The sequence below is a fragment of the Seriola aureovittata genome, chromosome 19, assembly GCF_021018895.1.
Source record: "Seriola aureovittata isolate HTS-2021-v1 ecotype China chromosome 19, ASM2101889v1, whole genome shotgun sequence".
NCBI lineage: Eukaryota > Metazoa > Chordata > Actinopteri > Carangiformes > Carangidae > Seriola > Seriola aureovittata.
In genome coordinates, this window is record NC_079382.1 from 14447280 (window position 1) to 14466187 (window position 18908).

Here is an 18908-nt window from a genome sequence, read left to right on the forward strand (position 1 = left end):
GGGACGCTAATTAGCAACAAATGATGAAACATTCCCCGTGCACACGCACATTCACACGTTGTATGTCGAGATTTACACTCTCTTATGTCCGGGTTGTGTTTATGTGACGTGAGGAAAAGCACAAAGTCTCTAGTGGTGATTCACTTGTTTGTTATTGACACTGTGGACATCTGTGAGGAATGTGCGGCGTGGATGCCTGTGTGGGGAAAAAAAAGGGGAAAAAATGTCCACCCTCAAATTTACACCCCCTATTTTCGGACGCATACACTCTTGCACCCACCCTTTGGGACACCCATGCGACCCTTACTGCACACACACCCTTGCCCTCCCTCTGAGTGTGACACACTAGCCTCTTCCTCTGACGTGATTGGATCTCAGCCCAGGGAAAAAGATCAACACCAACCTCTATGCATGCATCCACCTCAGTTGATCGTCAAGCAGCTCCTATACACCACACACACACACACACACACACACACACACACACACACACACACACACACACACACACACACACACACACACACACACTATTGATTTGTTTAGATTACTCTAAATTGACCTGCCCCCACCCTCCAACCAATGCAGCCTCTGTGTGTGTGTGTGTGTGTGTGTGTGTGTGTGTGTGTGTGTGTGTATGTGGGGGGGGGGGGGGGGGGGGTTTCAGTTTCTCGCACGTGAGTGCTCAGGATGGATTGGGGGGGGGGCAGATGTCCCAGAGGACTGGCCAGGCTAGCAGGGTGGGAGGAGGAGGACGGAGGGGTCCATTGTCTCCAGCACCTCTAAACCAAAGAGTTTGCTCTAAACAGTAATTATTCCCTCCTCCAGTTCTCTCCTCTGCTCTTCTCTATCCCCCATTTGTAGCCACCACCCCCTGCCCCCCTCCCAACTGTTGCCCTCCAGGCTCTAATTTGGGTCACAGGCTGCAGAATGGCATCTCAACACTCACACCCAGCACGAAGGAAACTGACACATGTGCTGGCTTTAAGAGATATGAAGAGTTAGAAAACAAAAGTAGAGCAGAGTTGAAAGCCCCCCCACCCCACCGCACCGCTTTACTTATTGATGAAAATATTAAAATTTGATCTCAAACAAAGAGAAGAGATGCTTTCAATCAAATTTAGCTAGTGACTTTCCATCTGCAATCCGCGGATGAACACACACAAGCACAGAAACACACCTTAAAGTTTTTACATTTTCTGCATCACACACATTACCACCACCCTAAATCATGTCCGTAATCGCTAAACAAAGTCAAATTTATAACCGGCAGTATCGTGAGAGAACAGCAGGAAGCCTGTGTACACCATCACCTCAGCATCATTAGGAATTTAACCAACGCTTCCGAGAAAGCAAACACGCTCCATTCAACACTGGGGGGTGAGAAAACAACCAGAGGACGCTGTTCATACAGCAGCCCTACCGAGAGACGGACGCTGCGAGGACACCTCACACTGCGCTGTCAGCTGAGGAAAAAATATCACACACACACACCACACAAGAGCCAACAACACAAACAGCAGAACCATCAGAGACTAGTAGGTAGACCTCATATTTACCAGTTGATGTCTGATGTTTGACCAGTTGCCACTTGAAAAGAAACACTTTTTATACACTTTTTTTTCTTTTTCTAAATCTTTTACTGATCATTCAAACAAATGTCCAGCACTGGGTTCATTTCACCAAACAGGATTTTATGCCAAACCAATATGGTTTGAGCCTCTTTGATGATGAGGCGTGTAGACAGGGAACACCTTTGACAGCAAAATCCAATCCCACCACATCATGGCATCACTTCAACTCTGGGAAAATAACATGCTGGAAATCGTCACTATATACTGTATTTCTGGAAGAAAAAAAAAAAAAAAGAAAAAAGAAAAAGAAGAACTTAAACAAGCTCCTGCTTACCGGTAGGCATTGTGGCTTGGTTTCTCCTTTCACAGAAATTAGAGGGTGAGTTTTAAAAGCGCGGGTCTGGATGAAAACAGGAGTTCCCCAGCGTCTCACATATCCAGAGTATTCCAAAAAGTATTCCCAGTGAAACCTGAAAGTTCCCAAATTCTCTCAGTCATTGTGGATCCTTTCTCCTGGGAGCAGACGTGCAGTCCGCTCCTCCAAAACACAAACAGGACCATACACTGTCAAGCTGTGTTTTTCCCTCCCCTGAACACACACACATACACACACAAACAAACATACAAACACGCTCCTCTGGCCGGTGTGTTCCTGCTTCTCTTTCTCTCCACTTCAGTTTGCTGAGGATCTCCTCCGGCTGCTTCTCTTTCTCAGCGCTCCTCTCCCTCCCTCGCTCCTGTGGCAACACATCAACTGTGTGCATGTGTGTGCCTCAAAGTGTTCATGTGTGTCTGTGTGTGTGTGTGTGTGTGCGCGTGTGTGTGTGTCAGAGTGAATGGCCTCTGCTCTCTCCTGCTCCCTCCCTGCTGGGTATTCCCCTCCCCCTGACTCCTCCTCCCTCTCTCCCACAGCAAATTACAAGGAGCTGGGAGTTCCACATCAAGTGCCTCCTGTCCTCTTTCCTCAGTTTCTTTCCCTTCTTTTTTATCTTTTCCCCCTGTTTTATCTCTACCTCTTGTTCTTCCTCTCCTTTTCTCGTCCCAAAATCAAACTTTTAGCTTGGCTTGCAACGCTTAGAGGGCGGGCGACACCTTTTGTGTGTGTGTGTCTGCTGCACGCTCAGCAGGCAGCTGAACTGCTGCTGTTGTAGCGCACAGCTCCAGAGATCACACGCGTACACACACTTTCCAAGGAAGAGGGTGAGTGTGTGAGTATGTGTATCTGTGTGTGTGTGTGTGTGTGTGTGTGTGTGTGTGTGTGTGTGTGTGTGTGTGTGTTACGGCTGATCAATAGGCCGGGAGCCAGCTCAAACAAAAGCCACCTCGTCCACTGTGAGACACTGCACTGCTCATTGTGTCCCAGATCAGAGAAAGGCTGGACAAAATGAGCGCACAAAGCTGTCTGAAGTGGGAGAATTAGCCAGAACGGTGCAATTTTTCACCAGATTCGAGACGTACATGACTATCAGAGAAAATGCGCACAGATGAGCTGTACTCTATGACAGCGGTTTCCAACTTTTTGGGGTTTGTGATCCTTTAAAACAAAACCATGTCTACTTGTAGGGCTGGTTTTGTTTCACATTTTTCGATACTGGTGCCAAAAAAAAAAAAAACCTCACTGATGATAAATGGACACACCAAAATGATACATGTTTTCAATCCTTTACTTTTGGGAAAACAAACATTTTTCCTACAAATTCACCTTTTTGATTTAACAAAACACACCAAAGTTTACTCTTCACAGATCGATTCAAAAGACACTTTTTAACTGGTTCTAATTAAAGATGTTTTGAGTTGCATTGTGATCATTGTAGGAGCATGTTTGATGTTTTTTTTGTCTGTTTTTTTTTTTTGAGTGCTGAGGGAGTTAAAGGGAGGATGTCTTGGTCTCTGCTGCTTTGACTGTTACCGTTCTTCTTTTTTAATACGCCCCTTGTAAGCTCCCCAACTTCACTGAAGATAAATACTATATAACACAGAAAGCCGAGCAACAACTTTGCCTAAATTAAAAGACAGCAGAAAATAGTTAATGATGCTGTGATACCCAGCCCTATCTACTACTAATTCCCCCGTCTCCACCCGTACATGTGCAAACCAAAGAGTGGCTTTTGTTTTCATTGTTTTAACGAAAGGCTCCAAGAGCTAAAATGATCCAATAATTCACAAGAAAAAAGGATTAGAAAAGGTTTGGCAAAATAAACCAAACTATGTGCAGGTCAGGAACCACTGCTACTGGGTGTACTGTATAAGAGTAGTTATAATTCATGACAGGACATGTGTCCCATAAGGAGGACACACGTGAGACAATAGGCCCTCAGTCTCTCGCACTAAAGCAAATCTGTCGACTATTTGTCGTCCCTCTTTAAAAGACAGGGACTGGTCCCATCAGCATGAGGTCCTGCTAAGACCACCCCCCTGCTCCACACCAATACAATAACAAGGACTACCCTCACACACACACACACAGACCAGATCCCAAGAAGCACGACCCCTCTCTCTAATGGTCTGAGGGTCCGCTGACCCACGAAGCCCCTAAACCTCTCTCTCTCTCTCTCTCTCTCTCTCTCTCTCTCTCTCACACACACAAACACAAACACAAACACAAACACACACACAGGGTCCATAATGAGCACCTTTAGTTTGGCAAACACACAGAGGGAGCATCTAAACTCCTGGGTTCAGCCAAGCACGACCTGTTGATGACAGAAACCTACGGCAGCAGTCTGGCTTATCTGATGCCCCCTGCGTGCTCCGGCCCTGCTCCCAGCAGGACACCGACCGGGGGGAAACAATCCTGCACTGGATACGACAATCCCTATACGAGCCGCAATACATGTGGACACAGGGCTTTAAAAGAGGGATGAAAGCGGCGACAGTAAGACTCAGGCTATTGATAAAAATCAAAGATTAACTCAATGTTTTGGCTGAGGATTTGATCCAGCAGGAGAAAACTCACTTAAGCAGCCTCTCTGAAATGTATTTTCCTTGCAGAGAACAGGATTGTAACCGCTTGTGGTTAGTGCTCCTGCGATGATTATTTTCATTATTGATTCATCTGTCGATTATAACGTTTAGTCTGTTAAATATCAGTAAATCCTGACAAATGCCAGAGCCCAGGTGTCATCTTCAGACTGCTTTCTTTGTCTCAACCAAAAGATACTCAACAGAACAGAAAACAGCAGATCTTGAAGCTGGAACCAGCTAATTCTTTTTTTTTTTTTTTTACTGAAAAAGGGGAACTCCACTGACTTTACATGTCAGAGTCAATCACAAGGATTACTATTCACACAGTCTGTGAAAACACTTACATAATGTCCTGTGTCGCTCTGAAGGAATCAGCATCACAAATTAAATACTTTGGCTCGGAGCATTAAAGTAATATTGTGACATTTAGTTAAACATGCTTATTTGCTCTATTTCCAAGAGTTAGATCAGACGATCGATAGCGCTCTGATGTTTGCTTAATATGCAGCTGGAGCCAAGAGGCGGTTAGCTAAGCTTAGCATAAAGACAGTGAAAAGCAGTGGGAAAACAGCTCGCTTGGGTCTGTAAATAAACACCTACTGCCAGCAACTCTAATGAACAAATGAACATCGTCATCATCAAATGTAACTGTTTTTTTGTCAAAAATGTCCAAACTCACGACAAAACTCCCTCTTAAAACCACAAATAGTTTTCACATTTCTGTTCTTTTACAGACAAACGAGACATAATGTTTTCATTTATGAGCTTTCGAGATGCTGGTAGGTGCGTTTTTTAACTCAGGACAAGGCCAGGCTAGCCGTTTCCCTCTGCTTCTTGTGTTTATGCTAAGCTACACTAATCACTTCAGTTTCATACTAAATGCACAGACATGGGAGCATTTTTTATTTCCTTTTTTTTCTTTTTTTTAAACCAGAAAGCCTGTGTTAACAGCTGGAGAGGGAGTGTTTGAAAGACATGGGCATTTACAGGAACTGGAAGATGTTATAGGAAATGTAGGGTCCTTTGGAGCCTTTTTTCAGTCTGTGATGGCAAAGTTCCCGAACAAAGTTCCCAAAAAACAAAGTACTCTTTTAACTAATGATCAAAAGTATTGAGGACTTTTTTTCGGACAAATGTCTATAATAAATCCTTTCACTGCTTGCAGTCGAGTCAACAATGTCATTTCAGTACTTTTTCCATTCGCAGTGCAGCCAGTGCTCCACACCTAACTCCTTCTCGACACCACCGCCCTCGCTCGGCTCTGCTCCAATGTCATTTCCCCTCCGCATGTCATCCCTCAACGCTCAAAGAGATTTCCCAACAGACCTCCCTCCTCTTCAAGGCCAACAACAAGCGATAACAAGGCAGTACGAGTTTAAGACCCTACACGGGGACAAACACTCTCTCAAACTCCCTTCATGCACCCAGAGTAAGAATTGATGGTTTGAGAGTTTTGCAAGGTTGCCAAGATGACCGGGGCCCATAGCCCTATGGTGGTCACTATGACGACAGCGAGGCATTCATCTCTAAGGCTGAGTGGCATGTGGAAAGACAGTGAGAGAGAGAAAGAGAGAGAGCGAGAGAAGGATGGAGAGAGGGAAGAAAATGCTTATTGTCAATAAACCACTCCATTCCTCATAACACTTGGGTAGTGCAAACACTGAAGCAGGGCAAAGGGTTCATACACACTCTATTCAACTTTTACTGGTGCACGCGTGCGTGCGCACACACACACACACACACACACACACACACACACACACACACACACACACACACACACACCACACACACACACACACACACACACACACACACACACACACACACACGTTTTCCAACAGCATTGTAAACTCCGACTTAAAAGACCACAGCCTCTTGAAAATGTTTTAGTGTGCGAGTGTGTGTGTAATCAGAAATAAAAACTGTCCTCAAGCACTTAAGCATGTCCTGTAGGGAGGAGGGCCGCAGGCAGAGAGAGGTGGAGAACTAATTTGATGGTTGTTATTGCAGTGGGCCATGTGTGTGTGTGTGTGTGTGTGTGTGTGTGTGTCTGTGTGTGTGTGTGTGTGTGTGTGAAATCGGGCTCAATCTCCGGCTCAGACAGCCTGACAGCTTCTTCATTTTCTCAGCTGTCCACAGTTTAAAGTGAAGACTGTGTGTCTCTGTGGTAACGTCTACAGCGCATGGAGGACTAAACTGAGAGAAGACGGACAGAAACGGATTCAGAGACTGAAAGGGACTGTGACTAATGACGAGAGTTTGTGGGTGGAGGGGTCATTCATATACAGTTTCCCCCTCCCTCTGTGACCCTGTCTTTCTTTGTCATTGGCAAGATGGATCATCTGCAGACACACACTCTCTTTCTTTTTCCTCAAGTGTCATCAACTCTTAAAGCTTTTCTTCTTGCCGCCCAAGCTCTTTATTACCCTCTTAAGACACAGTTTTGTCCCTTTCCCCCCTTTTTTAAAAGTTGGAAAAATTGTCCCTCACTGTCGAACAGTATCATGTTATTCCAGCTCTTCACTGAAGCTCTGACATATTGTGAGTAAAACATTCAACTTCTTTTCATACAACGGCAACTTCCTAAATGTCTCAGGGAGGGGGGAAATTTCCCTCAGGTATTCCCCATTGTTATTCCCTTAGATGACAACAATGTCTGGTGTTGGGTCTTTAACAAGCACAACACCAGATGTATTCGAGGCTACGTCCACACCAGTATTTGAAAAGTTTTTCAAATGAAAACGATCTCCGTGCAGACGAGCGTTTTAGCTCCGTATACGAATTTATCTCCATCCATAATAACAAAACTCAAATGCATATCACAGTTGCAGAATAGTGATGAATCAGAGAAGGTTGTGACTAATAAGACCCAATCGGAAATCAAACGTGGATGTCCAGCCACACAATAAATGCAGCCCTGGAGTTTTCAAACTAAAACGGGGCCACAAGCATTTTCAAAAGTCTCAATTTCAGCGGCGTGAAAACTCCAGAGTAGTGTGGACGCCAAGCGTAAATGTACCAGTTTTAAAATGAAAAGGTGTGAATGCAGCCTGAATTTCTGAACACAGTTGTGCAAAACGGAGATATGGGTAGTTATTACAGTATGAAACGCACGGATGTCAATAATAAATCAATGATGGCTTAATTCCATTAAGCTGCTTCAGTTTCAGGGTCCTGGCTTTGTGCATGGCGGTTCACTGTCACACTGTCATGGCTCATTATGGCTTTACAGTGTGTGCTTGTAATAACTGACCCATCAGCAGGTCATTGAGGCACATTTACTTCAGACTTCGCTTCAGGCTGCTGTAAGAAACTGGTCTCGTCGTCCAGTAAGTGATGCAGTGCAGCACTCTTGTTACGGCACCTTTCCTTGTCTTGTTGGATCATCAAAGTCTATAAATCATGAGCAAACCTCTGGCCAACAACAACCAACAAGAAACCTCCAACATTCCTTTGTGTTGAGGCCAATTTCACCAGTATTACCGTCCACAATCCTGATTAACTCTGTAATATCCTGTATTGATTTTCCCTTTTTTCCCTCTTTATGAGGTTTCCAGATTCCCGGATAGTATTCCCCCAGGCTGCAGCAGTCCACCGACAGTGCCAGGACAAGTCCAGGAATTTCTGACTCTTGCCGGCCAGAAATCTGACTGAAGCACCAGTTACATCTTATATAAGAGCAGGAATCCCTGAAAATTGGCTGAAGGAGCCAGAGGGCGCATCTGTGAAAAACAAGGAGCGTCTTCACCATTCCAGCAGACTAAACAACAACAGCGATACAGAAATAACTACAGCTGCTACATCAACAACAACAAGGTCAGCAGCGACAGCCGCAGCTAATGATAGAGCAGGGTGGCACCACGGCCATGAAAAGTATTTACGATAGGAGATAATGTCAGTATTCAGCTATGCAGCGATCATCAGGAGGAGGAAATGGGGAGACGGGGCAAAGAAGCAGAAAAAAAAAAACAGGTGGTTTAAAGGAACGATCACTTTCATTTCCATTTCCATCTGAATGTCAGCCGAATGTGCAGTTTCTTCACACATCAACGCCGTGAAGCAATGCGTTCTTTTTTGGGAGGAAATGGTACAAAATTGGCGCATTTAATGTTTGCGTACTGTAGCTCTGAGTTGAGTGAGACTAAAAAGAGAGCAGCGTCCAGGGCTGCAGTGTGTGTGTGTGTGTGTGTGTGTGTGTGTGTGTGTGTGTGTGTGTGTGTGTGTGTGTGTGCAGAGTAACTGTGTTGAGTGAGTACGTGAGCATGTGTGGCGGATATGCAGAGGAAGCTGTGTTTGGCCTCAGATTAAAATGCAGGACGAGGGTCCCGCTCCAGGAAAGGAGACCAGCAGAGTGGAGACAGAGGGACTTTTCTCCCATTAGGGAAACACGTGACACATACGAAAAAATAATACCAATACAGTACTCACACCATATCTATAATTCTATGAAAACACATATTTCTTAAATACATGGCAAATGGTGATTAATATGCACATCTGTACTGTGGCATTTTAAAATCTATTCATTTAAAAGTGGAGTATAGTTAAAATACAGTATATCTGCACATGTATGTGTGCAACATGTATGTAAATGTATCTAGTAACCAAACCAATCGATTACAATTAATCTCTATGTTAAGACTGAACATCATCTACACTTATTCTACAACTTAATGGTAACTTTTCCATGTTCATGACATAAACAAAACGGGTTCTGTGGTTACTTTATCGGGTCGTCTCATTGAGATCAAGATCTTAGAAGACTTAAAATCCCACAGCCAGCATACAAGAAAGCACGACCACATATAAAATAAACTAACAGTCAAGCGAAACAAAGATTTATGCCAGAAATCTTAATGATTGAAGTATCACACGAGTCCATCCCATTTAGTCTGTAAATCCGTGTCCCTTCAGAAGCTGGGTGCTCCAGTTAGGGCTCCCAGAATGAGGACACACCACAAAGGAGAACACACGTGTACATGCACCAACACCAAACCCTTAGGTAAGAATGTCAGGTTACTGTATTGAATCTAGACCATAAAACTTTACTTAACTGTTTCAGGTGAAAAGTGACAAATGTGATTTCTATTGTATCCAGTGTTGTTTATCTGTTAAAGCTATAGGCGATGTTAAAACTGACAAATCAGGTCAACGGTGTCCTCAAAGGTTGAATATATAGGCTTTCAAAAGATGTCACATACCAAACACAACAGCATTATTATTGTCATGTCCACCTATCACCACACAGAGACACAGCATTACCAAAAGAAATGTAGTGGTCACCAACTCCCAAGCTTGAACAGAAGCTGGTAGTCTGATGGCAGCAGTCTGCTCACAGTGTCTAATTAGACACAAGTGGGCAAAGGTGCCATTAGAGTCGGGCTAAATTGAAACTTATGGCTGAGTAATTGGAGGTCAGACCTGGTTTGGTGGAATCAACCTCCGCAATTATGATTAAATAAAGAGCCGGGCTTTTGAACTGTACTCTGGTGTCTGAGCATTGCCGTGGAAGCAGAGTAATTTATAGTGAATTAAACTAGTTCGCACATCAACAAACTGAGGCCACGCACACGACTTTACAGTGCCACAACAAAGACAATGACAACCTGTCACTCACCTCAGAGAGACCATTCCCACGATTACCCTTTCCTCAGCTGCTCGTATCCCAGTATCCTTTCACAGGTTAGATCCATGTCCGGGCATTCGAAAAGTTTCACGCAGTCTTAGAAACGCTGACTGATTAAGAGCGGTAGGTAGGGCTTGTGTCAAGGCGGCCCGGTCCGTGGTCCACACCTCTACAGTATGAGGTCAGTTCAGAGAGAAAGAGTGACACTGAGCAAAAACAGAGGGAGAGAGAGAGAGAGATAGAGAGAGAGAGAGGGGGGAACAGATGGAAGCGAAACGCAACGGAACTGACTGCCCACTGGGAGGGGAGGGGGAGAGAGACGGGGAGAGAGGAGCTCGCACATCCAAGCAGCCCACTTCCTGACCAGTTACTGCTGCAAGACTGGTCTCTCTCCCTCTTTCCAACTGGGCCCTTGCTCTCTCCTCTCTCACTCTGCGGTGTGGGGATCGCTGCAAGTACTGGAGAGCGGCCAGCACTGCAGGCGACACAAGTCACAGAAATCACACTGGTAAAAAAGCTGAGAGGAGAGGAGCTGTTGCTGAGACCGTGACAACACAGCGAGTGAGGAGAAGGGGAGTTAATGTGAGATCATATGAGGTTGAAGATTAGCAGTGGACAGGTGTGGGTGGGTGAGACAGGAAGAGACAAGCTGATGCGGAGGAGGTGAGAAAAAGAGGGCAGGGCACGCACGAGCTGTCTCGTGTAACCACCCCAAAAGAAAACACACCGAAAGGTGGGTCAACATTGCGTACAGCGTGAGTTTAGAGCCTCTTTTCCTGCCCTTTTTCTGGACTTGATCCCCCAGTGTCACTTTCAATATCAGAGCTTTTTGGATGCAGGAGGTCGGGTTCGGGGGGCAAAAGGTTAGACTACCAGAAAACAGCAGAGATCACAGGACTCCGAGCTCAAAGTGGAACCTGCTGTGAGCCAGTCTGTATGAGCACACACAGAAAATATCCAAGCCAGTGGATCATTGTGTGTGTGTGTGAGTAATTTGGTCATTGTTCTGCATCCGAACAGAGCAGGATGGAGGAAAGTCCCCTCTCCTGGAGCCAGTGGCTGTTGTTCCTGCCTCTTGGTAGCAAGGCTTCCTGGGATTGATAAAGTAGCTCCTTACCCTGCCAGCACACACACTTTCTCACTTCCATGTTTTCATCAGTCTTAAGTTTTTCCAGGGAAAACACAAACACACGTGGTGCAGCAGCAATTGCAGACGGTGGCAAACATTGACCTTTGATAAGCAAGCTAGCAAAATACACTCAACTCAAATTTTTCTTGAAGCCCTAACCCTGATTTGTGCGAACACAATTGAGTGTGCAGTGACTTTTAGCATAGCGTCAATCAACTTGAGGGACTTTTTTTTTTTAACCCCCCCAGTGTCTGTGACCTACTGTAGCGGTGACCAGTGACCATACAAACAAGGCTGATGTGGGTCAGCGGCTGGCTGCTATTATCCTAACCTGGATAAACCCACAAACATCACTGGCGAGCCTTCGTAACCCAACACCACACCTTGCTCTTTAAAAGATGCAGAGACCATAACAGACGATAGCACTGTCTCTGAGGAAAAACAAAGCTGATAACCTACTGCCAGCTGGTCATTCTTATCACTGCTTTTATTCTGCTTCGAGGACAAGATGGGTGGCCGTTCACCGAGAAGTGTCAGGTAGCTTGTCAAACACAGACAAGTAGACTAAATTGACTTTTCAATGCTTTCCTTTGATTGTTTGAGATATCTAAAATCTGATAGTAATGCTTATTACAACTCTTTATGGCTGAGGTGTTCCTTAATATGTTGTTTATTCTGTGATTACACACTCTATGGTAAGGCTATAAACAATACATGACTGGCATTTGGAAAGATTTAGTAGAGCACTGAACACGAAGGTGAAAAAGATAATGTGAGTGTTACTAGGGGGCAAATTAAGTTGTTGTTTGCTTTCCAGGATTTGTTTTAACACAAAACAGAACTGAAACTACAATTCTGTAGTTTCCATTTCTCAAATGATTGCTGCTTTAAATCTTTAATGTTGGACAGTTAGTCAGATTTAAATGAGTCAGGCTGGATAATCATTATTTACAGACCAAACGAGTCATCAGCTAATTTAGAAAATAACCTTAAGCTTGATCACTAACGATTTTTTTGTTTAAGCAGCCTTACAAAAATACTCAGAGAAAGTAGGTGAAGTCCAGCCTGCACTGATGTCATAAGCTAATTTCAACTGGTGTGGTCACATCCCACTCCAAACAAACAGGAGCTGTCTGTCTGCAAAAAGCCTGAAATTCTGAATAAAATAGCTGTATACAAAGGAAAAAGGACAGAGGTCAATATATTTTTGTCTGTGGCGACTGGTGGGTATTAAGGGATCACTCAAATGTTGTCGGGCAGATGTTTTAATCCGACAGGAAAACAGAAACGAGTGAATTAAAGTGGAATTGGACGGCAGCTCGTGACCTCCCCAGCTAACAACAGGAACACCCCCCCCCTCCTTCATTCCCCCAACACCATTTCCTGTCTGTCATCAGTTGCTCAGTTGCTTGTTTACAACATGAAGAAGTAAAACAGGAGGTGAAATCATTAAGCAGGTGATTCATACTCGTGTGATGGCCTCGTCACCGAAAATTGTGCTTTTATCTCCTCCATCCAAGGATTTCCTGGAGTCATCGAATTGACAGCACAGGAAATGTTAATGAGTACAACTTATTTCTTTATTCTCTTAAAAGGCACGTTTGCATCTCTGATATCATATGACGTTATTAGGGTTCAACCCACTGATTCAACGAGGGGACTCACCATGAAACACTTTTTCCTCTGACGCATTTCAGAGTAAAACACGGGCTTGGGCATGGGATTGAAATCAGTTTCTTCAGACTTGATTGGATCGCTAAAAAGCGGTTGTAGAGGTGTGAATACGAGGAGATAATGAGCCTTCTTCACCTGCGTCATTAGATCAGGAGGAAGTGAGGAATTAATACCTACTACACACTTTTGGGATTGGGTATGCAAACTTCTCCTAGTTGACCTGACAACCCATGATGTTGCTCTGCTATCAAATGCTGTTTTACATAGGCGGTGATAGCAAGATGCCTCAAATCCCATTTGATTGAATCATGATGGTTGCCCTGATATTTTCATTGTAGTATACAGAAATGCAAATTTCCCCCCCATGCTTATATTTGACAATTTAAACAAAATAAGAAGAAATATGTAATTGATTTGTGCACACAAACCCATTTTGTGCTTTTGACATTGGATAAATATAACCGTTCCTGAGTTCCAGATAAGTTAACTAAAATATTTCAGTGTTTAACAAGAAAGGAAAAAATAGCCATATAATAATATAAGCATTTAATATAAAAATTCTGAAAAATATTTTTTGACAAATTCAAGATAACTCAACTGACACTGAACTGTATGTTTATTAAGCAGCCAGCTGCAAGGTTAGAAACTAGGCTATTTACTGTCAGCTAGCTCAATGTTAGCTTAGCCCCAGTGGTGACCGAATGCAGTCCTGTCCTCAGTGGGAATGTAGGAAATATTCCCAGTGGCTATTTTGGCAGCTAAGAAGAAACAACAGGCAAATACAACAACTTTTTTCCCTCCTTTGTAGAAGCTAAACCTCCACCTCACACCCAAGTGACGAGCTAAAGGGTGCCGCAGCAGTTTGTCCTCGGAGAGCACAGAGATGACATTGCTGTCAAACCTCTATCAGACACTCGGAAAAGCCGGCAAAAAAATCCACAACAAACAATTATTGTTACTACAGATTAATCCGCTGATTTGATAAATTGCTTAGTCCACCAAAAGTAAAAAAAAAAAAGAGTCAAAATGCCCCTCACAATAACAGAGCCGAAGAAGCTGATGTCTAAAACAGTCTAAAGCCCAAATACTTCAGTTTAAAATTATAAATGATAAGGAAAAGCACTTAGACTACTTGAAACTGAAAAGCATTACATTACTGTACTGAGTTACTGCCCAACATCGTAGTCCACAAACTAATCTTTGCGCCAAAAATCAAGCAGGTTAGAAATAAAATGTGATATTCAGATTTCTGACAATAGAAATGCAGATCATGGACCATATTCAGTACATTGAAGGTAGGTGACAGTAACTGATACATGACGTTTGACAAAATCATGTCACAGTTTTAAAAAAGCCCCAACATCATCATCAGCATGAGAGTGATGTTGTTATGTTGGTAGCTCTTAAACACACACTTAGATTCAAATATTTCTTGGTGCGGTTCAAAAAGAGTAACTGACACTACCTCCCCTGCTAAAAATATGAATGGGTCATGTTAGTGAGTGCATGTGTTTGGCATTAAGATTAAAAGCTTTATATTATAGTTAGAAACAGAGAAGAGACCACATCTCAACCGCTGGGTTGCTCTCATCAGAAGTAACACATTATTGCTCAGATTAAGATAAAGCAGCGGCGAGTAAAGCCGACTGCATTTGACTACAGTTGATGGGGAAGTGCTGATGTGTGTGCAGGCACCACACTCTGTGTACGACTGTGTGCCTGCATGTCTGCTTATGTGGGTTTGAGTGGGATAAAGAGCCAGGAGTGCGTGTTGGCAGGTTCCCTTTGACCTGTGGAGGCTTTATTTTCCCTCATATTCATATTGGACTAATACTCTGCCTTTCCCATGCCAGTGAAAACCCTGGAAGCCGAGCCCTCTCCGGCCCTCTCCTCTCTTTAGGGAACCTAAGATGTCACTGCACACAAAAGGAGCCGTGAAAGCCGTCCAACTCAAGCAGGGGCTATTATTTACAGTACCAAAAGAAAATCGCTCTTCTTCTGAACAGTAACCCCACCCCCCATCCCTCTGAGCGTCAGTCAGCCGTCTGTCTCCTTGTATTGCTCCCCCCATTTTGTCCTTTTCCAATCTCTTTCTTTCATTTTCCTAACTCTTTTCTATTCCTTCCTTTCCTAAACCCCTCTCCCCCACTAGAATAAAGTAAATAGTGGGTTTTGTAACCAGTAAGCTCAAAATTAGAAATAAGCTCTAAACCATGGCTTTGCCAACCTTCATTGAGCCATTCAAAACAGGCAGAAAAATCCACTCCGATCATATAAGTCCCTCTCAGAGGAGAAACTCCTCAGCCTTATATTTCTGCCTTCAGAGGAGCTAGTATGTGCATACTAAAACATGAACTTCACTTACTTCCTGAAAGTTTCCATACAGCTACAATGCAGGTACCACATGCATTACATTTGTCTAATCCTGTATAAACTAAAGCAAATGTTGCCTTGCCCTGCTTTTTAACAGAATGCTTTGAAGTTTTTGTGATACATATTTTATTAATGAATCAAAATTACAAAGATAATTTGTGTTGAAAGACGACAATTGTTAACATACGTTTCAAGCCCTGACATTAGAGTATCTGCACATAGGTTCCATTAAAGGAAATGCAGATGAAAGTGAGTCTGTCTTGTACCTGGAGAGATCAAACTGCGGAGTGATATTCATATCAGGTATTAGCATACCAGGTTATAGTTGCTTAGCAACATGACTGCGGCCTTCAATAATCTGTCCGCTGGACTGACAGAGTGCCCAACCCCCGCTGCTTAGAAGCTACTGTATAAACAGCAGCCCAAACTGGTCTGGCTGATGTATGAGGTAGCATGTCCCTGTAAAAACAGCTAGACACCAAGACTAGAAATATATCTGCAGTCCATCTAAATAAAGTTGTTAAAAAGCTAGAAAAGCTCCTCGCCTTGTGTTTACAGTAAATACAGATGTTAGTGACAGGTCTTAACTAAACCCAGATGTGAGCAAGAGGAAGATGGGCTCCACAGACGCTTCATCACCCACAGACACCCTGACACAGCGATTTCCACACCCTGGTCTCCCACTTTTAAAGCTGAAAATGTTTTACTGTGGTAATCTGGACACTCTTGGAGAACTATTTTATTTGGGGTTTCTGCACTTAGATGCACAACTGAAAGCATGTCAGCAGTTTCCAAATAGGATTTTCAGACCAAAAATTCCACACACTGCTGGCCACTTGTAATCGCTTTATTTATGATGCTTCAGGTCAGAGGAGCAAAACATCCCAAATAAAGTGAGCATAAATGACTGACAATGTGCTGGACTCTTTATATGGGAACTTTCATGGTATTTCACAGTATTTCCAAACAGTTTTGAATGGCGTTATAATACTATGTGGTATTACAGTAGGTGGAATGATGAAGATGTTATCATGAGGTCATCAGCAGCTGAGAATGATATAAACAACTCTTATATGTGCTGACAGTTGAAACGTATTTGGTCGTGCTCCAATAGAAGCTAAAGCTGAATTGGATCATTACTCAACACATGAAAGATCACACAGTGATAACAGAATCCAAGAGTATTATTATAAATTAAACTTGAGATTTTTTTCCCTGCATTGTGTCTCCACTGTAACGCTAGCTCTCATTATCCCCCTCCCTCTCTTTCTGTTATCTGTCTTTACATTCACTGCAGTGCTCACCACCTGTATTATGTTTCAGCTGAAGTGTGCTGCTAATGTAGGCCATCAGTGACTTCAATGACACAAACCCCAGCCCCAACCTGCAACGCGCGTGCACACATACATGCACACACACACACACACACACACATCCCAATGGAGCTGTAACAGAACTCAGGATCTAGGACGAGAGAAGGAGAGAGAGAGAGAGAGAGAGAGAGAGAGAGAGAGAGAAGGAGAGAGAGAGAGAGAGAGAGAGAGGCTTGAACTGAAAACCATCACATCTACTGAAAAGAAGACTATTTATTTATTTATTTAAATATTTAAGCAAGAAACAGGAGAAAGCAGAAAAATGTGCACGTCACAAGCTGTTACCAGTGCATGTTTGGTCAAAATGATTCATCAATTACCAAACTTGCTGTTACTTTATCTACATTTGATCCACTAATGGTTTCAGATGCTACAAGGATCATTTAGAATTTTACCTAATCCAAAAGCCAGAATCCATTGCTCTACTACATTATCACAGTGGATCTGCATGAGAAAGTGCTGCGTAATGTAACCTTCACAAAGACAACGTGAACAGAAGTGGCTGAGCAAGAAAACAAAAGTTGTCTGAACATGTGCGAGATGTGAGATGACGTACAGTATTGGGATGTATGCGAGAATGTGCAGTATAGTGCTGGTCTATATGTGGCCTGGATACAAGAGAACCAAGGAGAGAGCTGGATGGAAGAAGGGAGGAGGCTCCTTTATTTTTAGCGTTGTTCCCCTGCGCACTTATCACCAGGATGTGATTTAGAGACGAGTTTCTAACTGAGCTTCACAGCTCGTAAAGACCTGCCACCGAGCTTATGACAGACTGTTAAGTGTCTACATCACATTGATGACACACAGAGGTGAAAAATCTAAAAGTAAAGCTATGGAGAGTTGAACTGAGAATGATTCACAACAGAAGAAAAATTCTTTGAAATTAAGACAATGCCAGTCACGAAAACAAAGCCACACCAATTATTGCAGGGCTGGGAATTTACAAGTGTTTGATAAATTAGCAAACTGCACCTGCGGTGTCCTCAGTACAGTGCAACTTCCTAAAGTACAATTCATTCACATCAAAAAGGATCACACGCACACACACAGTGCACAAGAACTCCACTCATGCAGACGTAAGAGGCTATTTATACACCACTTCCTTTTATTTACCCAGCTCATTGTTCAGACCACATCTGCTGAGGGCCAAGGGCACAATGGCCAGTCCATATAGCTGACCACACACACTCACACAACAAGCCTGCATACATACATACACACATACACAGTGTGGCCCTGCAGCAGCCAGACACAAGACAGCATTCAGAAATATCCCCAGCTTTTGTTCAGGGTCCATGTGACAACTCCAAATGATGATACCACCTGTTACACAGACAGACATTCTTGCGCTCCCATTCATGCACACCCTCTCTCTCTCTCTCTCACACACACACACACACACACACCACACACACACACACACACACACACACACACACACACACACAGGAGCTCACACCCACATACAAGCACTCACAAAGTCACACATCACATGTACCATCCAAACATACATTAATCCACATGTGTCTGCACACAAACCTGCAGCCTATTGTCACAGTTGGACACTTGGGTAAGTGCTGGGGATGACAGCTCATTACAGCCTGTCTGTTTCATGTCAGCTTTAATACAACAGGAAGTCAGTTGGGGGCTTATAAAAAAAAAAAAAAAAAAAGCCACCGGACAGCTCATAACCTTCATGGCCTAGAGGCTGTCAGCCAACAACAGCAGCTGAAGAGTCAAGCACAGCGACCCACACGCTTGCAGTCACATATACACAAACAGAAAATCTGTGAGACGCATAAATCTTTTAGGATTTAGCTGAAGGTTGAGACAGAGGCTCTTAAAATATAAATGTGCAATATCCCCTGATTCCCGCAATTCTAAAAACATTGCTGTCCCTTTCAGCCATTTACTCTGAGTTATTTCCTATGAGGACGGGAGCTGCCCAAAACGGCCCCTACGGGGTAAACAGCCCAGATCATTATCTTCCCAAACTCTCTACCAGCAAGCCACAGGGGTACAAGTGGTGAGACAGAGTAGGGGTACAGGAAACCAGCAATTCAAACCACAGCTCCAACCATCCCACAGCAGAGATGCAGGTACACAGTAGTACATGTAGTAAAAGTAAAAGCTTGCAATTTAAAAATAGTTTACACTTTCGACAAGTTTCATCAGTCAGACTGAAAGCAAAT

At 43.6% G+C, this 18908-nt stretch overlaps 1 protein-coding gene across 3 annotated transcripts in view; it reads right to left on the reverse strand.

Moving 5' to 3' along the window:
- Nucleotides 1–18908, reverse strand: part of LOC130187654 (pleckstrin homology domain-containing family G member 1) — a 63629-nt gene that overhangs the window by 31492 nt on the left and 13229 nt on the right. The window contains exon 1 of one of the 3 annotated variants that reach the window (XM_056405446.1): nucleotides 10159–10542. The exons of 1 other annotated variant lie outside the window; for it this stretch is intronic. Coding sequence is in view for 1 of the 2 variants with exons in the window: in XM_056405445.1 (XP_056261420.1) it covers nucleotides 1909–1918 (10 nt within the window). In the remaining variant the exon portion in view is untranslated. Of the gene's footprint in view, nucleotides 1–1908; nucleotides 4110–10158; nucleotides 10543–18908 lie in introns of those variants that run through there. One more of the 3 variants, XM_056405445.1, reaches the window with a different exon arrangement.